This window comes from Heptranchias perlo, chromosome 2 (assembly GCF_035084215.1).
Source record: "Heptranchias perlo isolate sHepPer1 chromosome 2, sHepPer1.hap1, whole genome shotgun sequence".
NCBI lineage: Eukaryota > Metazoa > Chordata > Chondrichthyes > Hexanchiformes > Hexanchidae > Heptranchias > Heptranchias perlo.
Window position 1 is genome coordinate 133870330 of NC_090326.1, and position 27758 is coordinate 133898087.

Here is a 27758-nt window from a genome sequence, read left to right on the forward strand (position 1 = left end):
AGGAAATGGCAGATGCATTAAACAAATATTTTGTATCTGTCTTCACAGTAGAAGACACAAAAAGCATACAAGAAATAGTGAGGAACCAAGGGGCTAATGAGAGTGAGGAACTTAAAGTAATTAATGTCAGTAGAAAAAAGATACTTGAGAAACTAATAGAACTAAATGCTGTTAAATCCCCTGGACCTGATGCCCTACATCCACAGGTTCTAAAAGAGGTGGCTGCAGAGATAGTGGAATGCATTGGTTATGATCTTCCAAAATTCCCTAGATTCTGGAACGGTCCCAGCAGATTGGAAGGTAGCAAATGTAACCCCGCTATTCAAGAAAGGAGGGAGAAAGAAAACAGGGAACTACAGGCCGGTTAGCCGGACATCAATCATCAGGAAAATGCTGGAATCCATTATTAAGGAAGTGCTAACAGGCCACTTAGAACTTCATAATATGATTAGGCAGAGTCAACATGGTTTTATGAAAGGGAAATAGTGTTTGACAAATTTATTAGAGTTTTTTTGAGGATGTAACTAGCAGGGTAGATAAAGGGGAACCAGTGGATGTCATATCTTTGGATTCTCTCTTTTTATCAATTTTTTAGTTGTCCTTTGCTGCTTTCTAAAACTCTCCCAATCCTCAGGCTTACTACTCTTCTTGCAACATTTTAGGCCTCTTCTATTAATCTAATACTATCCTTAACTTCTGTAGTTAGCCATGGGTGGATCACTTTTCTCGTGGAGTTTTTATTTCTCAATGGAACGCATATTTGTTGGGAATACTGAAATATTTCTTTAAATGTTTGCCATTGCTTTTCAACCGTCATACCCTTTAATTTGGTTTCCCAATCTACCTTAGCTAACTCACCCCTCATACCTATGTAATTGGCTTTATTTAAGTTTAAGATTCAATCCGCACTGGCAGGGGGCCTCAGGCATGGAGACTGTTGAGGTGGTAACTGGTCACAGAAACATTATGCATGGCAATGGCCATTGTCTAGAAAACAGCCATGTCATCTTCATTGTGGGGCATTCCACACTGTCTGTGTTATTTGGAAAAGATGAAACAATGGGTGGATCGCTCCCAGAAGAACATGGCTATCTTCTATGTCCATAGTTGCTGACCCCACTGAGAAACCCTTAATAGCAGAGGCGCAGCTTAGCTCGAATGCTTCAACATCTGTTTCCTGTTTCCCGGCTGACACCTCATCCTTCTTGCAATGTGTGTCATGCAGCTTAGGCACAATGAAAGAGTGTGTGTAAATGAATAATGATTGTGTACAATACTTAAAATGGTTTCTCCAAAATGGTGTAGCAGTTCCCAACTTAGGTTTGTGCCATGGTTGATGGGTCCCACACATACCTTTGCTTTCCTCCTGATTAGAGCAAACATCTTCCTCATTTTTAGCCAGGTACGAGGGACCTGGGTGACTATATTGACTCAGATGGCAACCTTCCTCTGTGCAGTTTATGTCTGTGCTGTTACTGGAAAGCGGGGCGGTCCTCAGCCTTAAATACGGCTACTCTCATTTGGTCACCTTCTGCAGCAGCTCCTCCAACTCTACAGCATTAAAGGGAACAGTGCTGTCCACATCTCCCTTTAAGAGCTGTTGCCTTGCCACATGTTACATTCCTGCCAAGTCTGTGACAGGCTAAGCTCTATTGGCAAGTTTTTCATGTGCTTGGGACTCCTGCTGCAAAATTTGGCGTGCCCCGAGCTCTTTTTGTCTGACTGATAAAATCGTTGCTTAGGTCTTTATTATGGATTTCCATCCACGGAGTTGGTCTGGTAAAATTCTTTGGAAAAATTTAAGGCAAATTTGGCAACAAAAATGGTCAGAAGAGAGTACTGAATTAAGAAAATAACTGTAGCCATCAGCAACCATAAGGACCCTGAATTATTTAACTTCTGGGGAGACCTTAAACCTCATCAGAGATGAATGTCAAGGATTGGAAAGTAGCAACTAGAGTTTAACTACAATTACAAAAGTTGCCCAATAAAGAGGACTAAGATAGAATTTTTATCTCAGGAAACATTAGAAAACTGGTTACCTGGCAACATAACAACAATAAGTGCACAATGTGATTAATTCTATGTGAAGTACATTTGAATGTTTCTGAAAGATGTGATAAGGTGCAAGTTCTTTCAACTGCCACCAATGGGGAAAAAGCGGGAACAGGGTACTGAGTTAGACGATCAGCCATGATCATTTTGAATGGCGGAGCAGGCCCCAAAGGGCCTAAGGCCTACTCTTGCTCCTATTTTCTATGATTCTATAATGGGAAAAGAACTTGCACATCAGCCAAAGATGCATTTATATGGCACACGAAGGCTGAGTCAAAAGTGGCTTAATGGGACTACATCCTTGGGATTCATCTCATTGTCTACCTCAAGTTATTTGTGCTGTATAAAGAGGCTGTTTAACAAGTACCTTTCTGAATCTTAAGTAGATTTATTCATTCAAATTCCAATTATAGTATCACCACAGGCCACTCAACTACTATTTGTCAAGTGGTACTGTCAAGGGTTTGGATGCAGTTATATATTTAACCTCAGAAATAAATGCTGAAGAGCATAGAAAGGAGAAAATTTGAAATAAGTTACAAAAATAAAATTTCAATTTGACATATAAATGTACAATTTTAATGGACTGGTTTTGTCTGAGATCTTTTCAGAGTATTTTTTGTCTCAGAGAACTGATGTACTAGATTGACTCAGAGCAATTTTGTCTAAAAAGAAATCTGTACCACATATGTTATACTTAAACATAACCATTTCCTTTACTACCAAACAGCTTGATTGATTTTCCTCCAGAAAGTCAAAAATTGCTGCTAATCCCATCTGAATGGTAATGTACTAATAGCCCTCATATTTGCGGGTCAGCTCACTTGTAGAATTATTCACAGATCCAGATTCGGACAAGTCTAAGGAGCACACTTGTGGTGGGAGAGGAAATTTGTGTATATTGAAAATTAAATGCAAGTGGACAATTATGGGTGAGTTTCACAATGGGATGGAAACAAAAATTCTGACAGCATTTAAAAATCTCAACCCATTCACAGCCTTTGCAAAGGCATGGGATTAAGAAGTGGCAGCCAAAATTAATGGAAAGGAACTACCAAGTGCAGGCTTGAGGCTGCAGCTGACTGGTTCTGGCACTGGCTGTGCCAGCCCTATGCTGCATGTTAGTAGCAGCTGCCTTTGCAGCAGATGGCACAGTAAAATATCTGGCTCTCCTAACCCGGACTCTTGTGAGGACAGTTTCCCACAGCCATTGCCAGGTAGGTGCAACAATGATTCAAATATAGTTTGTGGCATTTTGGCTTTACTTGTTGATTACCCTTCTTTCATGCAGTGTCATGTAGTGCATTAGGGTTGCTTCTGAGGAATCAGTCGGTATAAAGGTTAGTCAGGGATGTGCATGAACCTGTACCATCGAGTCTGCTGTCACAATTTACCTTGCAAATTGGAGCCTCCGTTTGTGTTAATTACATGCCAAAGCAAGGTCTGGGCACCTTTGTTTGCAGATGTAGGTATGCAGCTACCATCAGGTAGAAACTGAACATCTATTGTGCGTCCTGACCAGCTTAGCATCTCGTCTGTGATCTTCCTCTTTATATAGCACCTTAGATGGGGAAGTCCCATTGGGGAAACTCATTGATGGCAGTAATGCAAACAAAAAAAAATTCAATTGGTACCGAAGCTCATATGAAGCTAAGCGCCAGGAAAGAAATAAAGTAAAATGGGACAGACACGGCCTCAAAACTGATTAAATAATCTTTTTAGCCCTTTAAATCTATCTGCCTGCACTGCTCAGCATTTAGGGACAGATGTAAATCAGGCTGCCAACTCGCTATCACACGTTTTATACTATCGCACAAAGTCAAGATCTATCCCAATGAGCATTAATTTTCCTCAGCATCATCCCAGCAGTTAGGGTGCAGAAAGACATGGGTGCGCATCATTTAAACATTATAATGAAACTCCCAGATGTTTCAAGCCAAGCTTTTTTGCCTGTCCCCCAAGCCCATTGGAAATGTGCATCATGCATAAACGGGGCTGAGATCTAATGATACAGGTCACTGACTCTTTTTTCCTCTCCCTAGTGGCGAGAAATGGGCGCACACCGGGTGATAGGCAGGGAAAGATCAGCCCCTTTATGTCTAACAACAATAATATCGCAAATAACCAAATGAGTGTCAATCTGACATACCTTGCATTTAGTTTCTTCTGTATCTAACAAGTTAATCAGAACCTCTAGGCCACCCACATCTCGGATGGCCAGCTGGCATGTCTCACTGGCCAAGTTAAAGTCCCTCATTGAGCACAAGGCAATAACAGTAGCTGTTTGGTTGCCACCCTGAAAGTGTAACAAAAATTAGATAAATGTTACAAAAACAACTAAATAACTTATTGTGCTAAAATTGTTTAATAAGCAAATAAAAACCTTCAAGAAAAAAACCATAAATTTTGAAAAAGACGAACACTGAAATACATTTATAATGATATTTCTTCAAGATAGACAAAACTCTTGAAATATCTAAAACCTTCATTAGCATGCTTCTTGAAAGCAATAAAGCATTTTGGCTTGCTGGTGCGAACTGGGTACAGGAAATGATCCCTGTACAGGAATGGGTGTAGGCCCAAGGCATGTCCTATACTGAGCCTCAGGCCTCAATTAACCGAGACCGGCGAGCTGCAGGCGCATTCTGGACATCCCTAGGCAGATTACTGGTGAATCGGCGTTGGATAATAGGCCACTGTGTCACTGGCAGCGGCCCTCAGCTAGTCCTGGGATGGGGGAGATGATCAAGAGGGAGGGGCGATCAAGAAAGAGGGGGTGGGGGGAAGTGATCAGGAGGGAAGGGGCGATCGAGAAGGAGGGGTTGATTGGTGGGGGGGGAGAAGCGTGCAAAATGGAGGGGTTGATCAGGAGAGGAGTGAGGCAATCAGGAGGGAGGGAGGACCCATTGAGTAGAATGGGCCTATACTCTGGAGTTTAGAAGAATGAGAGATGATCTCATTGAAACATGAAAGATTCTGAGAGGGCTTGACAGGGTAGATGCTGAGAGGTTGTTTCCCTTGGCTGGAGAGTCTAGAACGAGAGGGCATAGTCGCAGGATATCGGATCGGCCATTTAAGACTGAGATGAGGAGGAATTTATTCACTCAGAGGGTTGTGAATCTTTGGAATTCTTTACCCCAGAGGGCTGCGAATGCTGAGTCATTGAATATATTCAAGGCTGAGATGGATAGATTTTTGGACTCTAGGGGAATCAAGGGATATGGGGATTGGGCAGGAAAGTGGAGTTGAGATTGAAGATCAGCCATGATCTGACAAATGGTGGAGCGGGCTTGAGGGGCCATATGGCCTACTCCTGCTCCTATTTCTTATGTTCTTATATTCTTAATTGAGAGGGAGGGGATCGGGAGAACAGGGAAAGCGGGATGAGCGGGAGCCGGTAATCATCTTCAGCACTGCAATGGAGCCGGGAGGAGTGCTCTTGCTCCTCTCGCACCACATTAAAGTAAGTATTTGTTTTTAAAAATAAACTTACCTTTTTGACGGCGGCCTTCAGCGGTCCCTTTACGGACTGCTGATTAGACCGCATGTAGAGCACAGAGTCAGACCAATTATGCAAAGGGATCCTCAATCAGATGTTCAGTGCCTTATTTACATATGCAAGGAGCCTAACGCCTTTCAGGCGTGGCCCTCGACACTTTTTTTTCTGCCTTTACCAATATGGTGGGTGGTGCACTTTTGGCATGAATATGCGGCGCACGCTGCCCATCATATTGGACGCTTTGGCATCACGTCGCCAACCCAATTTCTAGGCCTTTCTTCTTATAAGTAAATGAACAGGCATATTAACCAATGAATATAATTTTTCACACATTAAAAATGCTTTTGACTTATTCTAATGTACCTGATCTGTGGTACCTTAGTTCCACAATTCTCCACATTGTCTTTTCCTGATATGCAAGCAATACTAATTAACCACGTGTTAGTATGGACTGATTATAGCATAATCAAAGATTTTTTTGAGACAAAAGCAATCACTCGAGGAGATTTGTGCAAAACCAAGAATGTCTAAAAGCAGAAATAGATTTTAAATTAAATGAACTAAAGATGAAGAGGTGCTATATGTCAAGCAGGTGCTGCATAGAATTGGATTTTTACTAGCTTTCACTTAAAGCTTATGTAGATTTGTACCCCCAAGGATTCAAAGCAGGTGGCTCACAGGTCATAATGTTATCAATTATATTATTATGATCAACTGAAGCATTCCAACTCAAGAGGCAACTCTTGTCTTCCTGTAGCTGAATCCAATCCCAGATGTGACCCTTTCTTAGTATATAATTGAAACAGTATTTAGCAGTACTAAAATGTGGCTGAGATCTGTTTACTTGTTTTATTTGCACTATGAGGGATTATAAAGAGCAGGGTATAGTCAGTTTTGGGCTTTAGTATTCACAGTCATCAATTAAATTTAAAAAATGAAAATTCTATTTTTCTGCCAATTTAATTTTAAAAATCACACACACAGATCAATATATGAGAATTTTAAAGGAAACTACACAAAATTTAATTCATATGTTCAGAAACAGAAGTTTGATGGACTATGCTTGACGATGGCCATAACAAATATTTGTTCTTTTTAATGATCTTATTCATGCAGTCTAATAGCATACACTTCCAAAAGCATTCTATTTTCAACCTACATGAAAATAAAGCAAAACATATATATGATTATTAGGACCTTTTGAAATATGATACCTGAGCCAAAAATAAATCTTCTGGCACAAGAACAATCACATTTTATGGTCTAAAATTAAGTACAGATTTAACTACAATGAATGCCATTTTGCAAGTAAAAAGTCTATCTGAATTTCTCCACATTAAAAAGATCTTAAGATTGAAATTTAAAAAATGATCGATTCCATGACAATGACTGAACTATTGACTAAAAAGATAATTTGAAGTTCAGCAGTCAGTTAAAACAGTTTAAAACAAGACAGGCACGAGTCATACAGATGAGAGTTGAAAAGCAAGTTGTAAAAATGCATCATGAAAACAAAGTTAAGCAGTTATTGTAGCCTGGAACCCCAAATATTACAAATTAAAAACAAAATAATTTAAGGCTGCTTCCTCTATCGAAAGGCATGGGGCCAGATAAAAGTTTCTTTTGGGCAGGGGGACCAGAACATCTGGCACATTTCGTGGGGGATGGAGAGAGGGTGAGCAGCCCCAGATGCGGCGCACGCCTGCTGAAGCCAGGTAATTGATAGGACCCTGCAAACTTTGGTGGCATCAGTGGCCAACACCTCTCGGCACTTATGCATCTAGGCTTTTACAATAGAAAATCTGTATGTCACCATGTCACATTGCAAAGCCCTATCTAATCGTGACAATATTTCATCATGGGAAAATCCAATCTGAATGTGTCAACTTTTTACAATGGGAAAACATGTTTTTTTTTAATTAGTTCATGGGATGTGGGCGTCGCTGGCAAGGCCAGCATTTATTGCCCATCCATAATTGCCCATGAGAAGGTGGTGGTGAGCCGCCTTCTTGAACCGCTGAAGTCCACGTGGTGAAGGTTCTCCCACAGTGCTGTTAGGTAGGGAGTTCCAGGATTTTGACCCAGCAACGATGAAGGAACGGCGATATATTTCCATGTGATTGCTGCCCTTGTCCTTCTAGGTGGTAGAGGTCGCGGGTTTGGAAGGTGCTGTCGAAAAAGCCTTGGCGAGTTGCTGCAGTGCATCCTGTGGATGGTACACACTGCAGTCACGGTGTGCCAGTGGTGAAGGGAGTGAATGTTTAGGGTGGTGGATGGGGTGCCAATCAAGCGGGCTGCTTTGTCCTGGATGGTGTCAAGCTTCTTGAGTGTTGTTGGAGCTGCACTCATCTAGGCAAGTGGAGAGTATGCCATCACACTCCTGACTTGTGCCTTGTAGATGGTGGAAAGGCTTTGGGGAGTCAGGAGGTGAGTCACTCACCGCAGAATACTCATCCTCTGACCTGCTCTTGTAGCCACAGTATTTATGTGACTGGTCCAGTTAAGTTTCTGGTCAATGGTGACCCCCAGGATGTTGATGGTGGGGGATTCGGCAATGGTAATGCCGTTGAATGTCAAGGGGAGGTGATTAGACTCTCTCTTGTTGGAGATGGTCATTGCCTGGCACTTGTCTGCCGCAAACGTTACTTGCCACTTATCAGCTCAAGCCTGGATGTTGTCCACGTCTTGCTGCATGCGGGCATGGACTGCTTCATTATCTGAGGTGTTGAAAATGGAACTGAACACTGTGCAATCATCAGCGAAGATCCCCATTTCTGACCTTATGATGGAGGGAAAGTCATTGATGAAGCAGCTGAAGATGGTTGGGCCTAGGACATTGCCGTAAGGAACTCTCTCAGCAATGTCCTGGGGCTGAGATGATTGGCCTCCAACAACCACTACCATCTTCCTTTGTGCCCGGTATGACTCCAGCCACTGGAGAGTTTTCCCCCTGATTCCCATTGACTTCAATTTTACTAGGGCTGCTTGATGCAAAACTCGGTCAAATGCTGCTTTGATGTCAAGGGCAGTCACTCTCACCTCACCTCTGGAATTCAGCTGTTTTGTCCACTTTGGACCAAGGCTGTAATGAGGTCTGGAGCCAAGTGGTCCTGTGGGAACCCAAACTGAGCATCGGTGAGCAGGTTATTGGTGAGTAAGTGTCGCTTGATAGCACTGTCGACGACACCTTCCATCACTTTGCTGATGATTGAGAGTAGACTGATGGGGCGGTAATTGGCCGAATTGTATTTGTCCTGCTTTTTGTGGACAGGACATACCTGGGCAATTTTCCACATTGTTGGGTAGATGCCAGTGTTGTAGCTATACTGGAACTGTTTGGATAGAGGCGCGGCTAGTTCTGGAGCACAAGTCTTCAGCACTACAGCCGGATTTCTGCCGGCTGAGAGGCAGGTACGCTTCATTTCACCCAGCATACCAGTTGCCCGGGATTCCAGATCCAGGGCCAAGGAAACTCCTGATCTGGGAGTGCCCCTCTTCCAACTCCTCAACTTCCCTCCCTCCCCCGGTGACGTCACATCTGATGTGGTTGGAGGTTCCACCCCATACTAAATCCTGGATCCTGGCCGTGGAGAACAAACCTGTTGTATTTGGATCCCGGGCCTTCCCACTTGACATGGTAGGAGCACGCCGGAAAGTTCACAGATTTTTGGGGCCAGATTGTTCCAGCCCTGCCAATCTCATGACAAAGTTGCTATTCACACTTTATACAATAAAGGTTTGGACAGGAATTATCCATGTTTTAATTTAAATTTTTATGGCTTAAGTCAGTATTAATTGAAAATAATTCTACATACCATTTACACGATCTGGCCTTTAAAGAACTATGCTAAGATTTTTAGTATATCCCAAAAATATTTCAAAGTTGATACTTTTACAGAGCTATTCAGATGCTCAGCTATTAAGAAATGTTGTGCAGCTGCTGCAAAAAGAGAATACAGAGCTTTTTCTGTCTCCACGCTCTTCCCCCCCACCCCAATCCCACCACCCCCCCACCTTCCTCCACCACAGTACAAACTGCAAACACGCTGGCAGCAGTGGAGGATGAAAGGACAGAGAATAATAAACATAGTAACTACCTTCGGTCTCACTCTGCCTTAATTTAGCAGAATTAAAATTAGCTATTAATATGTCCACATCCCACGCACACCTTATTTTGCTTCAATATTACCGTAACAATTTCAACCCTTTACTCTGGTGCTTTTGTAATAATTCCAGTTTGTTCCAGATATCACCATGACAGCAGTCAAATGATCACTTATTAACAATGCTACCCATCCCATTTCTATTTCATATATTTTTTAAATGGAAAGTGAATCCTCAATAGAAAACAACAAAAGACTAGTTAATTCCCAACAGGAAACCGGTGGGAGTTGGGCAGAGTGAGAGCAACAACGATGAAGAGGAGTGGGCAGGGGGGACCCATCCCAATTCTTGGGTTGGCTCAATTTGCATGAGTGAGGGGAGCTACCAGCGCAAAATGGCAATGCATTAGCAGCTGACTGATTAGGAGGTGGAAAATCAGTCACTGCTGCAGGTTCTGAAAGCAGCTTAAATGAGAGGTGCATTTTTTTTTGTGGCCAAAGCAGCGAAGCATCATTGTTGAGCTCCTGAGAAATGTCTGAGGGCAAACAGAGATCCAGCAGTGTCCTGTGATTTTCAGATACAGCCATGGAGTATACTATTCTCCTTCTTATGACAGAAAACCATTAACGATGAGGACTAAGCAAGGAGCTGACAGAGCAGCTCCCAAACTCCAGCAGAATAGCTACAGCAAGATGAAATCCCTTACATGGGAACAATGTGGTTACATTGGATAAAAGTGATGAAATTCTAGGACTAAGAAATAATTAAAACTGAGAATAATTGTACTATAACTTCAGCAAGGAAAATTCTAAAATCTGCTCGCTGATATAGGGTTTAATTTGTTCTCATGTAAATGTGTCTTACAAGACCCATCATTGTCTTACATCATCTATTTACTTAAGAAATTATCCCTTTGATTTTTTTGTTGTACAGTTCCACTTATACTCATTTTCCTACTCGATACAGCAGTGATCATGCTGTATCACACTTGGTTCCACCTTCGAGAGACAGGTGTCCACCTTGGGCAGATTGGTGAACTGATTGGATAGCTTTCAAAGAGTCATTCATCTTCTGCTGTCTGCGCTCCTGCACATCAGTGGAGGCGCTGAGCCCCAGCCCCACGGGAGTGGCAGTGGTGCTATGGGACCAGTAAGTGTTACCTTCTCTTAGGATGTCAGCTCATCTTCTCCTTACCCACCCCCCAACCAATACCCGCCATGGTGCCAGCATGTCAGCTGGGCCGGACCACCCCAACAGCAGCCCAAGTGGAGCAATCTGTAGCCAAAGCAGCGAAGCATCATTGTTGAGCTCCTGAGAAATGTCTGAGGGCAAACAGAGATCCAGCAGTGTCCTGTGATTTTCAGATACAGCCATGGAGTATACTATTCTCCTTCTTATGACAGAAAACCATTAACGATGAGGACTAAGCAAGGAGCTGACAGAGCAGCTCCCAAACTCCAGCAGAATAGCTACAGCAAGATGAAATCCCTTACATAGGAACAATGTGGTTACATTGGATAAAAGTGATGAAATTCTAGGACTAAGAAATAATTAAAACTGAGAATAATTGTACTATAACTTCAGCAAGGAAAATTCTAAAATCTGCTCGCTGATATAGGGTTTAATTTGTTCTCATGTAAATGTGTCTTACAAGACCCATCATTGTCTTACATCATCTATTTACTTAAGAAATTATCCCTTTGATTTTTTTGTTGTACAGTTCCACTTATACTCATTTTCCTACTCGATACAGCAGTGATCATGCTGTATCACACTTGGTTCCATGCTCGAACACCCAGAAGTCACTAGCCATGAGCATCTCAAGGGTCCCAACATGAGCAACAGCAGCCTTCCACCCGTTCTTCTGAGGTCACTAGGAGAGCAACTCCTAGGAGTAGCAGTAAACCTTCTTTTGAGAAAAGCACTATGAGTTGATCAGTTGGGTGAGAATTGAATGAAAGGTAATTATTATGTTTGCCATTAAATTAATCATTTTTATCACATTTGGCACTTTGGTCTACAGTGTAGCTTGACAGCAGCTTCTGAGTGTGCATTATCAGAATGCCATTGTTATAGAAGTTGTTTTGAGAGTTCTTTAATGCAGGATGAAGAGAGTGGTGAAGGATGCAACAAGGACTTTAAAGCGGTCTTTGTGTACGTTTTTAGGGCAGGGGAATGAGCCCTCTTGCTGCAAAGTGTTGAGGTGGCCCTCCTTCTTCTGTTGCTTTCTTGCTTTCACCCTGGTGCTCAGTTATGATCCTGGTGGTCCCCTGGCTTTAATTGTATTGAACAGGTACGGTGAGGCATGTCATCAGCCACATCTGTAGGGGGTATCCTTTGCACCCCAGCAGCCATCCTACTGTGTTCCGGGATGGGTCGAATATTGGGGGGATGGTAGACTGTCACAGGATAAATGAGCTGCTTGGGTACCTTGCACAAACTTGCATGAATAAAGTTTCTGTAATTGGACACTAATCGCGTGACAGCCTTTTCTATTGACGAATACTGTTGGCTAGTGTTCTGGTGCCCTGATGGGAACATGTAAGCAGTCAATGACATCCTGGACGTGAGGAAAGCCAGCCACTGCTGCCATTGCCCCAGCTCTCTCTTGTTGACTGTTGAGGTCAGTGGGGCAGATGATGTACTGTTCATCCCTAGCGAACAAGGCGCCAGTTAACTACTTAATGCAGCTGTGTACTGCAGACTGGAAGATGTGGGATCTTGTCACCATGAAGGATTTCTACTGTGCAGGATGACTAACCAGGCGAGATCTTTAGTTTAATTATTTTTGTTGGTCAATGAAACTACATAAATGTTAGTTATCCACCTCCACGTAACATAAGAACATAAGAACATAAGAAATAGGAGCAGGAGTAGGCCATCCGGCCCCTCGAGCCTGCTCCGCCATTCAACAAGATCATGGCTGATCTTCTACCTCAACGCCATTTTCCTGCGCCATCCCCATATCCCTTGATGCCTTTAATATCTAGAAATCTATCAATCTCTGTTTTGAATGTACTCAATGACTGAGCCTCCACAGCCCTTTTCTATTGACGAATACTGTTGGCTAGTGTTCTGGTGCCCTGCGGTAGAGAATTCCAAACATTCACTACCCTCTGAGTGAAGAAATTTCTCCTCATCTCAGTCCTAAATGGCCTACCCCTTATTCTGAGTCTGTGACCCCTGGTTCTAGACTCCCCAGCCAGGGGAAACATCCTCCCTGGACCTACCCTGTCGAGCCCCTTAAGAATTTTGTATGTTTCAATGAGATCACCTCTCATTTTCTAAACGCTAGAGAATACAGGCCTAGTCTACTTAATCTCTCCTCATAGGACAATCCCAGGAATCAATCTGGTGAACCTTCGTTGCACTCCCTTTATGGCAAGTATATCCTTTCTTAGGTAAGGAGACCAAAATTGTACACAATACTCCAGGTGCGGTCTCACAAAGGTCCTATATAATTGCAGTAAGACATCTTTACTCCTGTTCTCAAATCCTCTTGTAATAAAGGCCAACATACCATTTGCCTTCCTAATTGCCTGCTGCACCTGCATGTTAGCTTTCAGTGACTCATGTACAAGGACAGCCTGGTCCTTTTGAACATCAACATTTCCCATTCTCTCACCATTTAAAAAATACTCTGCATTTCTGTTTTTCCGACTAAAGTGGATAACTTCACATTTTTCCACATTATATTCCATCTGCCACTCACTTAGCCTGTTTATATCCCCTTGAAGCCTCTTTGCATCCTCCTCACAATTCACATTCCCAACCTAGTTTTGTGTCATCAGCAAATACACCACATCCACTGGTTCCCCCCTACTTATTCTACTAGTTACATCCTCAAAGAACTCCAATAGGTTTGTCAAGCATGATTTCCCTTTCATAAATCCATGTTGACTCTGCCAAATCCTATTATCATTTTCTAAATATCCTGTTATCACATCCTTTATAATAGATTCTAGCATTTTCCCTACTACTGATGTCAGGCTAACAGGTCTGTAGTTCCCTGTTTTCTTTCTCCCTCCTTTCTTTCTCCTTCCTTTCTTAAGTAATGGGGTTACATTTACTACCCTCCAATCTGCAGGAACAATTCCAAAATCTATAGAATTTTGGAAAATGACAACCAATGCATCCACTATCTCTATAGCCACCTCTTTCAAAACCCTGGGATGCAGATCATCAGGTCCTTGGGATTTATTGACTTTCAGTCCCATTAATTTCTCTAGTACAACTTTTTTTTACTAATATTAATTTCTTTCAATTCCTTGTTCTCACCAGACCCTTGGTTCTCTAGCATTTCTCGGAGATTTTTTGTGTCTTCTTCCATGAAGGGGGTGATTTTAGAAGGCAAATGCGGGTGTGTTAGGGGCTCCAGAAATCGCACAAATTCCGTTCCAACCCGCCAACTTCCGAATTTCCCAGGGACCCACCTGTGTGCGCATGGGCGACCTGAAAACGGAAGTCTCGCTGGCAAATAAAGCTGGCGGGATGACCGTTAAAGAGCCAAGTGTACCTCATTGAGATGCTTAAGGCACTTTACCTGTGACAGATTAAGTAGTTAGAAAGATTTTTTTTTAAACTTACCTGGGTGGCTTGCCCACTGCTTTTGATTCACGCCGCCGGATCAGGGAACAAGAAACTAAATAAACTAAAGAAAAACCATGCAAGGAAGTAAAAACACTAAATGCACCTACCTTTGAATTCTGCTCTGATGTCCGATATCTCCTGCTCAGATGTCCCCCTCTTCACCCCTCCCCCCGATGTACCCCTCTTCACCCTCCCGATCTTCCCCTGATGTCACCCTCTTGACCCTCCCGATCTTCCCCCAATGTCCCCCCCTCTCCCCCGATCTTCCTCTCCCTTCCCCCCCCCCCCACCCCAGTTCCAGCGCCGGATAACATCTGGCTCTCTCTCTTTCTTGCGGCCCCCCTCAGCGTTGCAGCTCCTGACGGCAGCCAGCCTGTCAATCAGGCTAGCTGCCGGGCGTGAAACCCGGAAAGGACGTTAAACACTATCAATCAACGTGCGATCGCGTCTGAAACGGTAAGTTTGGCTCATGCGGGTTTTCCATGCGTCCAATCGCACCCCGCACCCCCCCCCCCCCCCCAATATCGGGGCCAAAGTATTTGTTCAATCTCTCTGCCATTTCCTTATTCCCCATTATAAATTCTCCCGACTCTGTCTGTAAGGGACCCACATTTGTCTTCGCCAGTCTTTTCCTTTTTACATACCTATAGAAGCTTTTACAGTCCGTTTTTATGTTTCTCATGAGTTTACTCTCAAATTCTATTTTCCCTTTTTTTAAATCAATTTCTTGGTCCTCCTTTGCTGAATTCTAAAATGCTCCCAATCCTCAGGTTCACTGCTTTTTCTGGCAACTTTATGTGCCTCTTTCTTTGATTTAATACTATCTTTAATTTCTCATTAGCCATGGTTGCACCACTTTTCCCGATGGGTTTTTATGCCTTAAAGGAATATATATTTGTTGCAAATTATGTATTAATTCTTTAAATGCTAGCCATTGCCTGTCTACCGTCATACCTTTTAATGTAGTTCCACTTCCAGCTTTGTTACTCTCCCTTCTGAATCTCCTCTCAGGTTCCCATCCCCCTGCCAAGTTAGTTTAAACCCTCCCCAACAGCACTAGCAAACTTCCCCGCAAGGATATTGGTCCTGGCCCTGTTGAGGTGCAACAGAACCGGTCCCAATGCCCCAGGAAAGCCTTCCCTCCTGCACCATCTCTCCAGCCATGCATTCATCTGCTCTATCCCCCTATTTCTATACTCACTAGTACATGGTACTGGGAGTAATCTGGAGATTACTACTCTTGAGGTCCTGCTTGTTAATATCTCTTTCCTAACTCCTTAAACTCTGCCTGCAGGATCTCATCCCTCTTTTTACCTATGTCGTTGGTATCGAAATGGACCACGACCTCTGGCTGTTCACCCTCCCCCCCTGCAGCCGCACAGGGACATCCTTGACCCTGGCACAAGGGAGGCAACATACCATCCTGGAATCACGTCTGTGGCTGCAGAAATGCCTGTCTGCTCCTCTAACTATACAATCCTCTATCACTATTGCTCTCCTGACCATCCTCCTTCCCCCCTGTACAGCTGGGTCATGCATGGTGCTATGGTCTTGGCTCTGGCTGTACTCTGCAGAAGAGCCCTCTCCCTCACCAGTATTCAGAACTAAATACTGGTTGGAGAGTGAGATGCCCTCAGGGGACTCCTGCACTACCTGCCTGCTCTTCCTTGTCTGTCTGGTGGTCACCCAGTCCCTCTCTGCCTGCATTCTCTTAAGCTGCGGGGTGACCACCTCCTGAAACATGCTATCTACATAGCTGTCAACCTCGCGGATGCACTGCAGTGACGCCAGCTTTTGCTCAAGCTCCAAAACCTGGAGCTCGAGCTCCTCCAGCTGACGACACTTCCTGCACCTGAGGTTGTCCAGGACACAGTCCTGGGGTTCCCACATGGCACAGGATGTGCATTCCAAAGTTTTCCTCCAAAATGTATTCCAAGAAATTCCAGACCATTGGGTCCTGTTTTGATCTATGCAGGGGGAAGGATATTGAGGCTTTGGAGAAGGTGCAGATTGGGTTCCTAGTTACAAGGATAGGCTCCAAGAGTTAATGCTATTTACTTTAGAGAAATGCAGCTTTAGATGGAGGTTTTTAAAATGATGAAGGTATTGCATTCAGTTACATCATCCCATTACACTGAGTGTACAGCATAGAAACAGGCCATTCGGCCCAACTGGTCCATGTCGGCATTTATGCTCTACGCGAGCTTCCTCCCTCCCTATTTCATCTAACCATACCAGCATACCCTTCTATTCCTTTCTCCCTCGTGTGCTTATTTAGCTTCCCTTAAATGCATCTATGCTATTTGCCTCAACTACTCCTTGTGGTAGTATGTTCCACCTTCTTACCACTCTTCAGGTGAATAAGTTTCTCCTGAATTCCCTATTGAATTTACTTGTGTCCATCTTCTATTTATGACCTCTAGTTTTGGACTCCTCCACAAGAGAAAACATTTGCTCTACATCCACCATATCAAACCGCTGCAATATCTTAAAGAATTCTATCAGATCATCCCTCAGCCTTCTCTTTTCTAGAGAAAAAAGCCTCAGCCTGTTCAGCCTTTCCTGGTAAGTATATCCTTATGAGTCTTTTTTGCACCATCACCAATGCCTCTATATTCTTTTTATAATATGGAGACCAGAACTGGGCACACTACTCCTAGTGTAATCTAACCAAGGTTCTATATATGTTTAACATAACTTCTCTGCTTTTCAATTCCAACCCTCTTGAAATGAACCCCAGTGCTGAATATGTCTTTTTTGTGGCCTTATTAACCTGAGTCGCGACTTTTAGTGATTTGTGTATCTGTACCCCGAGATCCCTTTGCTCCTCTACCCCATTTAGACTCTTATTATCAAAGCAGTATGTGGCGTCTTTATTCATCCTACCAAAATGCACCATCTCACACTTACCTATATTTATGTTCATTTGGCAATTACACGCCCCTTCCGCAAGTTTATTAATGTCTTCTCATGTATTGACTCATTCTTCCTTTTGTATTAACTACTCCCCCAATTTGGTATCGTCCGCTAATTTTGAAATTGTACTTCCGATTCCCAAGTCCAAATTGTTGATGTAAATTGTGAACAACAGTGGTCCCAGCATTGATCCCTGTGGAATACCACTTCCCACCATTTGCCAGTCTGAGTAGCTAGCCTTAACCCCTACTCTCTCTTTTCTGTTTTGTAACCAGCTTGCTATCCATTCTGCTACCTGTCCCCTAACTCCACATTCTCTGACCTTAGTCATGAGTCTACAATGCAGTACCTTATCGAAGGCCTTTTGAAAATCCAAATATATTACATCTATTACATTACCCTTGTCTACGCTTTCTGTTACTTATTCAAAGAATTCAATAAGTCTAGCATGACTTTCCCTTCTGAAATCTGTGTTGACTACTCTTCATTATATTTTAGCTTTCTAGATGTTTCTCTATTACATCTTTGAATAAAGATTCCATCATCTTTCCTACCACCTATGTTAAGCTAACTGGTCTACAGTTCCCTGGACTTGTTCTATCTCCCTTTTTAAAATAGGAATAATATTAGCTGTCCACCAGTCCTGTAGCACTATTCCCTTTTCTAATGACTTTTTAATATATAACTACAATAGTGCCTCTGATATCTCTTCCCTAACTACTTTTAAGATGCCGGATGCAATCCATCTGGACCAGAGGTTTTATCCTCCCTACATTTGATTAGTTTAGCAATTATCTCCCCTCCTCCTATCTTAAATGTCTTTACATCTTTTTTGATCTCTTCTTCTAATGTCATGCCCACCTTGTTAGTCTCCCTGGTAAATACTGAGGCAAAGTAATTATTCACTATTTCTGTCATTTCGCTGTCATTATCGTGTGCATCCCTTAGTAGCCCTATCCCTATTCTGATTTTTCTTTTGTTATTTATGTGTCTATTTTTTATATTCCTTGACAATTTAATTTCGTAGTTTCTTTTTGCCTTCCTAGTTGTTTTTTTTACTTCTTTCCTAACCTTTTCGTATTCCCTTTTCTCATCCTCTCCTTTATTGTCTATGTACTTATGCCTTTTTCTTCAGTTTCAATTTTATCCTTATCTCTTTATTTATCCATGGTATTTCATTATTGGCTAGTTTGTTCTTGCTTTTTAGTGGAATATATTTCTCCTGAATTCTATTGATCACCATTTAAAATAATTCCCACTGCTGTTCTATCTCTTTGTCTGTCAATTTTTTTTTTCCAGTTTACCTTCCCAGTTCCAATCTCATCCCCTCAAAATTAGCTTTTTTCCAATCTATTACTTTGGTCTTTGAGAAAGACAATCATTATTTTAAACCTTATTATGTTATGATCGCTATTACCACTTGGATAGATTATTTGAAATATATAGGAATGGTAAGTGTCAAGGACATGCATACAAAATCCTTTGGCAAAGTGTTACGTTAAATACCAGGGAGTATTTTTTTCCCCGACAGAGTCATCACCCTCTGATAAGACAACCAAAACATATGGTCAATTTGGATTTGCTGCAGTCCTTGAAAAGAAAACTCCTAGAGCCTTCTTTGAATGCCTACTGGGGGGAATTTTTAAAGAATTTTTCCTAAATTGGCAGTGGGATTCTTTCTTATTTTTTGCCTCTCCCAGGAGTTTATACGGTTAAGGGATGGGTAAATGGTGATGGTAGTTGCACGATATCTGAATGGAGTGGCTTGATAAGACTAATTGTTTTTCCCAGATATTCTTTTTGTATGTTTGTATCCTATGCTCCTTATTGTAATGCACAGTTAAGTTGGACCCTGAGATAGCATTATAATAAGGCTAGACTGTAGTTGGGTTTGTTCTTTTTATAAAAAGACTACAAGACAACCTAATAGAAGCTTTCAAAATTATAAAGGGGATTGATATAGTTGTTCCAGACAAGCCATTCACACCGATGAAAGGTTTAAAATCTAGGGGACAATGTAGGAAATTATAGCTATAAATAAAAAATTTAGGAAAGAATTATTTCACACAAAAGTCAATAGGCACGTGGAATAATTACTGGGGAAGCCTATTGAAGCAAACACTGCAGTATAAATGGGTTCAAGCAACATCTCTTAGAAAATTCTGGAAAAATAGGGATTGTGGAAATGGTGAGAAGGAATATAGGGTTCAGCTCAACCAAAAAGGCAGAGGCTCTTTGGGCCAAAAGGCCTTTTGCTATTCCTAAAAATTATATTACACTGAGACTCATATAAAGGAAATATGACATGGAAAAATCTTTAATACATTTGGGATTTGCATATGTCAGAGATGCATTCAAATAGGGTTGACTGCATAACAATCAGCCTATTGGTCTCTAAATTACCATGACTAATTCTAGGAAAATATTCTGAAATAGTCTGGACTTGGACTTCAGCTGCTGTTGGATTTTAACAATATTTAATTCACATTTTGCCATGACAGAATACAACTGTCAAAATGCTTTTTTAATCTGCTATTTAAATAGGCATCTTGTATTTTATTAATCAAACAAGTAATGACTGAAATAATGCTATTTTACCAAACAGGATTTTTACACACATGCATAGGTTTTATATTACTACAGATGTTTGAATCCTTTCATCCAAAATTCCTGCATGACTAGGTAACTTAGTCTAGAACACTTCCTCTGAAAAGGATTCAGCCGAACTTTTGTCTGCTGTTTGCACAGCAGTCACATACAAAAAGATTCACATATCATTATACATATACATGCCAGGTTTCATATAGCCTGTGCACATGTTCAAACACAATAGGGAAACTTTTACAATCTAGCATTCCGAGCACAGAGCTCTGTGTGATGGGAGCACATATTAGGAATTTGGGCACAAAGATCAGAACACCCAATTCATGGACTACATGATTTCCCACCGATTCATTTAATGGGCAGGAAAACGTGAGGCACGCTGACCTCTGCACCCGAATTCCTGATATGCTCACCCGTCACTCAAAGCTCTGGCATTTTCATGTCACAGCACATAAAAAATGTAAACAGTCAAATCTATCCCCTCCATTCACCCATATAATGCTATGCTAATACAATAATCTATGCAATCACTAAACTGTATATGTAAAAAAGGCAAATGAAAGTAGCATCTGGAAAGCAGACCAAAAGCAAACAGTGTGAGTAAGTAAGCTTTGCTCACTCAGACAAGTATTTTCATTGAAGCTCTATGCATGGTCAGTCCTAATTTAATATTCATGGCAAGATCCTGGCCTGCTTTGAACTTTCTAAATGGTGAAAAGCTCGAAACAGTGGCAGTCCAAAGAGACTTGGGAGTCCATGTACATAGATCATTAAAATGTCACGGACAGGTCAAAAAGGCTGATGGAATGCTGGCCTTTATATCTAGATGACAAGAGTACAAGGGGATAGAAGTTATGCTGCAGCTATACAAAGCCCTGGTTCGACCACACCTTGAGTACTGTGTTCAGTTCTGGGCACCACACTTTAGGAAGGATATATTGGCGTTGGAGGGAGTGCAGCGTAGATTTACTAGTATGATACCTGGACTCCAAGGGTTAAATTATAAGGAGCGATTACACAAACTAGGGTTGTATTCCCTGGAAATAAGATTAAGGGGTGATTTGATCAAAGGTTAAGATGTTAAGGAGAACTGATAGGATAGATAGAGAGAAACTATTTCCGCTGGTTGGGGAATCCAGGACTGGGGACATAGCCTAAAAATTAGAGCCAGGACTTTCAGGAGTGAAGATAAGAAACACTTCTACACGCAAAATGGTGGTAGAAGTTTGGAACTCTTTGCTTCAAACGGAAGTTGATCTAGGTCATTTCTTAATTTAAAATCTGAGATTGATCGATTTTTGTTAACCAAAGTTATCAAAGTTAGGTCACAGATCAGCCATAATCTCATTGAATGGTGAAACAGGCTCGAGGAGCTAAATAATAGAATCATAGAAAGGTTACAGCAGTGAAGGAGGTCATTCAGCCCATCGAGTCCGTGCTGGCTCGATGCAAGAGCAATCCAGCTAGTCCCACTCCTCCACCCTTTCCCTGAAGCCCTGCAAATCTTTTCCTTTCAAGTACTTATCCAGTTCCCTTTTGAAAGCCATGATTGAATCTGCCTCCACCACTCCCTCAGGCAGTGCATTCCAGATCCTAACCACTCACTGAGTAAAAAAGTTTTTCCTCATGTCACCTTTTGGTTCTTTTGCCAATCACCTTAAATCTATGTTCTTCTTGACCCTTCTGTCAATGGGAACCGTTTCTCTCTATCTACTCTGTCTAGACCCTTCATGATTTTGAATACCTCCATCAAATTTCCTCGCAACCTTCTCTGTTCCAAGGAGAACAACCTCAGCTTCTCCAGTCTATTCACGTAACTAAAGTCCCTCATCCTCTAAGGCCTTCATGTCTTTCCTAAAGTGCGATGCCCAGAACTGGACACAATACTCCAGTTGTGGCCGAACCAGTGTTTTATAAAGGTTCATCATGACATAAGAACATAAGAACATAAGAAATAGGAGCAGGAGTAGGCCAATCGGCCCCTCGAGCCTGCTCCGCCATTCAATAAGATCATGGCTGATCTGATCTTAACCTCAAATCTAAATTCATGTCCAATTTCCTTGCCCGCTCCCCGTAACCCATAAGAACTTACTTACTTACTGCCTCTATTTATAAAGCCCAGGATCCCGTATGATTTTTTAACCACTTTCTCAGCCTGCCCTGCCACCTTCAATGATTTGTGCACATATACCCCCAGATCTTTCTGATCCTGAACCCCTTTTAGAGTTGTGCCCTCTAGTTTATATTGCCTCTCCTCTTTCTTCCTACCGAAATGTATCACTTCGCATTTTTCTGCTTTAAATTTCATCTGCCACGTGTTCGCCCATGCCACCAACCTGTCTATAACCACTTGAAGTCTATCACTATCTTCCTCACTGTTTACTACCCTTCCAAGTTTTGTGTCATCTGCAAATTTTGAAATTGTGCCCTGTACACCCAAGTCCAAGTCATTAATAGCAATCAAGAAAAGCAGAGGTCCCAGCACTGACCCCTGGGAACACCACTGTACACCTCCCTCCAGTCCGAAAAACAACCGTTCACCATTACTCTGTTTCCTGTCGCTTAGCCAATTTTGTATCCACGTTGCTACTGCCCACTTTATTCCATGGGCCGCAATGCCGATAACAGGCCTACAATGCGGCACTTTATCAAATGCCTTTACGCCAGATAAACTGCATTGCCGTCATCTACCCTCTCTGTTACCTCATCAAAAAACTCTATCAGGTTAGTTAAACATGATTTGCCTTTAACAAATCCGTGCTGGCTCTCCCTAAGTAATCCACACTCGTCGAAGAGACTGTTAATTCTGTCCCGGATTATCGTTTCTAAAAGTTTCCCCACCACTGAGGTTAAACTGACTGGCCTGTAGTTGCTGGGTTTATCTTCACACCCTTTTTTGAACATGGGTGTAACATTTGCAGTTCTCCAGTCCTCTGGCACCACCCCCATATCTACGGATGTTTGGAAGATTATGGCCAGTTCCGCCGCAATTTCCACCCTTTACTTTCCTCAGCAACCTAGGATGCATCCCATTCGGACTGGGTGACTTATCTACTGTAAGTACAGCTAGCCTTTCTAGTACCTCTTCTTTATCAATTTTTAGCCCATCTAGTATCTCAACTATATCTTCCTTTACTGAGACTCTGGCAGCATCTTCTTCCTTGGTAAAGACAGATGCAAAGTACTCATTTAGTACCTCATCCATCCCCTCTGCCTCCATGAGTAGATCTCCTTTATGGTCCCTATTGGCCCCACGCCTCCTCTTACTACCCATTTACTGTTTACATCCCTGTAGAAGCCTTTTGGATTCCTTTTTATGTTGGCTGCTAGTCTATTCTCATACTCTCTTCTTTGCCCCTCTTATTTCCTTTTTCACTTCCCCTCTGAACTTTCTATATTCTGCCTGGTTCTCACTTGTGTGATCAACCTGACATCTGTCATATGCCCCTTTTTTCCATTTCATCTTACTCACTATCTCTTTTGTCATCCAGGGAGCCCTGGCTTTAGTTGCCCTACCTTTCTGCCTCATGGGAACGTGCCTACACTGTACACAAACCATCTCCTCTTTAAAGGCTGCCCGCTGTTCAATTACAGTTTTGTCTGCCAATCTTTGCTTCCAATTTACCCGGGCCAGATCTGTTCTCATCCCACTGAAATTGGCCCTCCTCGAATTGAGTATTGTTACTTTAGAATGGTCCATGTGCTTTTCCATAGCTATTCTAAACCTGATGATACTATGATCGCTACTCTCTAAATGCTTCCCACTGACACTTGTTCCACTTGGCCCACCTCATTCCCTAGAACCAAGTGCAGCAATGCCTTCTTCCTCGTTGGGCCAGAAACGTATTGATCAAGAAAGTTATTCTGAACATATTTCAAAAATTCCTCCCTCTCTTTGCCCCTTATATTATTATTGTTCTCCCATAATAATAATTGAAGTCCCCAGTAATCACTACTCTATAGCTTTTGCACTTCTCCGTAATTTCCTTGCAAATTTGCTCCTCTATATCCTTCCAACTAGTTGGTGGCCTATAGAATACACCCAGTAGTGCAAGCCAGGAGCAGCACCAGGCGTACCTAAAAATGAGGTGCCAACCTGGTGAAGCTACAACTCAGGACTACATGCATGCTAGAAAGCGGAAGCAACATGCTATAGACAGAGCTAAGCGATTCCACAACCAACGGATCAGATCAAAGCTCTGCAGTCCTGCCACATACAGTCGTGAATGGTGGTGGACAATTAAACACTGAACAGGAGGAGGAGGCTCTGTAAACATCCCCATCTGCAATGATGGCGGAGTCTAGCATTTGAGTGCAAAAGACAAGGCTGAAGCGTTTGCAACCATCTTCAGCCAGAAGTGCCGAGTAGATGATCCATCTCGGCCTCCTCCCGATATCTCCACCATCACAGAAGCCAGTTTTCAGCCAATTCGATTCACTCCACGTGATATCAAGAAACGGCTGAGTGCACTGGATACAGCAAAGGCTATGGGCCCCAACAACATCCCAGCTGTAGTGCCGAAGACTTGTGCTCTAGAACTAGCTGCGCCTCTAGCCAAGCTGTTCCAGTACAGCTACAACACTGGCATCTACCCGACAATGTGGAAAATTGCCCAGGTATGTCCTGTCCACAAAAAGCAGGACAAATCCAATCCAGCCAATTACCGCCCCATCAGTCTACTCTCAATCATCAGCAAAGTGATGGAAGGTGTCATCGACAGTGCTATCAAGCGGCACTTACTCACTAATAACCTGCTCACCGATGCTCAGTTTGGGTTCCGCCAGGACCACTCGGCTCCAGACCTCATTACAGCCTTGGTCCAAACATGGATAAAACAGCTGAATTCCAGAGGTGAGGTGAGAGTGACTGCCCTTGACATCAAGGCAGCATTTGACTGAGTGTGGCACCAAGGAGCCCTAGTAAAATTGAAGTCAATGGGAATCAGGGGGAAAACTCTCCAGTGGCTGGAGTCATACCGGGCACAAAGGAAGATGGTAGTGGTTGTTGGAGGCCAATCATCTCAGCCCCAGGACATTGCTGCAGGAGTTCCTCAGGCCAGTGTCCTAGGCCCAACCATCTTCAGCTGCTTCATCAATGACCTTCCCTCCATCACAAGGTCAGAAATGGGGATGTTCGCTGATGACTGCACAGTGTTCAGTTCCATTCGCACCCCCTCAAATAATGAAGCAGTCCGAGCCCGCATGCAGCAAGACCTGGACAACATCCAGGCTTGGGCTCATAAGTGGCAAGTTACATTCGCGCCAGATAAGTGCCAGGCAATGACCATCTCCAACAAGAGAGAGTCTAACCACCTCCCCTTGACATTCAACGGCATTACCAGCGCTGAATCCCCCACCATCAACATCCTGGGGGTCACCATTGACCAGAAACTTAACTGGACCAGCCATATAAATACTGTGGCTACGAGAGCAGGTCAGAGGCTGGGAATTCTGTGGCGAGTGACTCACCTCCTGACTCCCCAAAGCCTTTCCACCATCTACAAGGCACAAGTCAAGAGTGTGATGGAATACTCTCCACTTGCCTGGATGAGTGCAGCTCCAACAACACTCAAGAAGCTCAACACCATCCAAGATAAAGCAGCCCGCTTGATGGGCACTCCATCCACCACCCTAAACATTCACTCCCTTCACCACCGGCGCACAGTGGCTGCAGTGTGTACCATCCACAGGATGCACTGCAGCAACTCACCAAGGCTTCTTCGACAGCACCTCTCAAACCCACGACCTCTACCACCTAGAAGGACAAGAGCAGCAGGCACAAGGGAACAACACCACCTGCACGTTCCTTTCCAAGTCACACACCATCCCGACTTGGAAATATATCGCCGTTCCTTCATCGTCGCTGGGTCAAAATCCTGGAACTCCCTTCCTAACAGCACGGTGGAAGAACCGTCACCACACGGATTGCAGCGGTTCAAGAAGGCGGCTCACCACCACCTTCTCAAGGGCAATTAGGGATGGGCAATAAATGCCGGCCTCGCCAGTGATGCCCACATCCCATGAACGAATAAAAAAAACCTCTTATTTCTTAACTCTAACCAAATGGATTCTGTCATTGACCCCTCCAGGACATCTTCTCTCTCCAATACCGCAATATTCTCCTTAATCAATGCTGCAACCCCCCTCTTTCTTTCCTTGCCTATCTTTCCTGAACACCGTGTATCCAGGAATATTTAGTACCCAATTTTGAGCCAGGTCTCCGTTAATGGCCTACTCCTATTCCTATGTTCATGGAATAAGTAAGTGAAAAAAAAATCATGGACTTTGGCATGAGACCAACTTGCATGGGATTGACTGAAATTTGGAGCTGTAATGAGACTCTTGCACAAATGCAAGTCTACCCAGCATTTCCCGATACCAAGTAGATGGGAAAAGTACGCACTCTACACAGTGTTTCCCGTCAATCTCTTATACCTCGATTGCGGCCGTATGCAAACCACTCAGCCAACCCCAGAATTCTCTCATAGCTTCACGTACATGCCCATACTTCCTAGTTATAACTTTAAACTGGAACTATTTTGCACTTACAACAGTATGCCCAGAAAGAAATGTCCAAGAAAACCTCGGTGCATGATATATGTTCATTTACTCACACACAAATTAATGTAGGGTGGGCACTTGGGTATTACTGTACCTGCTCTTCAACTTCCAACGTCTCAACATTACTTCTCTGCTGTGCCCTCACTCCTGCAATTTAGACCTGAATGGCTAGTGGTGGATTCTAGGCAGACTGAAATGGTAATGTACAGTGTGTAGCTTATCTTTCAAGATTAGCTCATTTGCATAGCTTCGGGTACAGATTTCAATAGATGTAAGGAGAATACTAGTGGTGGAAACAGAAAATTGTGTATAAGGGAAATTTTAAAAAAGAACAATTAATGGGGAATGTCAGAATAGGGGGGAACAAAGAACCCAAGTGGTAGTAAAGAAAATGAGAAAAATTGATCAAAATTGACTGAAATATTGTAGGATCAATGTACAGCGCAGTACTGTGGAAGTGCTGCATTGTTAGAAGAGTCATCTTTCATATGAGACGTTAAAATGAAGCTCAACTGGCCTGTTCAGGTGGAAGTAAAAAGATCCTGTGATTCTTTTATGAAGAAGAGCAGGGAGTTCTCTTGGTGTTCTGGCCAACAGCCATCCCTCAACCAACAACAGCAAAACAGATTAACTGGTCATTCATCTCATACTGTTTGTGAGACTTCGCTGTGCACAAATTGGCTACCATGTTTGCCTACAAAACAATTGTGGCTACAATTTAGAAGTAATTTATTGGTTGTGAAGCACTTTAGGATGTCTTGAGGATGTATATAAATGCAAGACTTTCTTTCTTTTACTAATCTGTACCCTTTAAATTGCGACAGGTGATTCCCCAGCAGCACTGGGTACCCATTTTACATGGGTATCATTTGGAATCAACATACTGCCTGTCTCAACACAGGAAAATAGCATGCAGGTATTCTCACCCCCAAATTAATATGTAAATGAAGCACTTGCACATCTCCAGGGGCTCAATTTTCCCGGGAAAATGCGGGTGCGTTGGGGGTGGGGGGCTCTGAAAAGTGGCGGAAATCCCGTTTGGGTTCGGAGCCTGGCTCCAACCCACCGACGTCCGAGTTCCCCAAAGACACACCAGTGCGCGTGCGGGCATCCCGCATCCAGAACTCCCACCGGCAATTAAAGCCGGCGGGATGATAGTTAAAGAGCCAAATGTACCTCATTGAGGTACTTAAGCACTTTACTTGTGACAGATTATGTACTTAGAAAGATTTTTTTAAACTTACCTGGGCGGCTTTCCCACTGTTTCTGATTCACGCCTGAAACCAGGCATGAAGGGCCGGATCAGGCAAAAAGAAACAAAATAAATTACATGAAAAACCATTGCATTAAGTTAAAACACAAAATCAACCTACCTTTCCACCCTGCTCCGATGTCTCCCTCTTCACCTTCCCTGATGCCCCCCGATCTT

The 27758-nt window shown here is 42.9% G+C and overlaps 1 protein-coding gene across 3 annotated transcripts in view; it reads right to left on the minus strand.

The window, feature by feature from the left end:
* odad2 (outer dynein arm docking complex subunit 2) overlaps positions 1–27758 on the minus strand; it is a 347977-nt gene that overhangs the window by 187821 nt on the left and 132398 nt on the right. For all 3 annotated transcript variants that reach the window (XM_068007170.1, XM_068007171.1, XM_068007169.1), the window contains exon 11: positions 4205–4351. In XM_068007170.1, coding sequence (XP_067863271.1) covers positions 4205–4351 — 147 coding nt within the window. The remainder of the gene's footprint in view (positions 1–4204; positions 4352–27758) is intronic.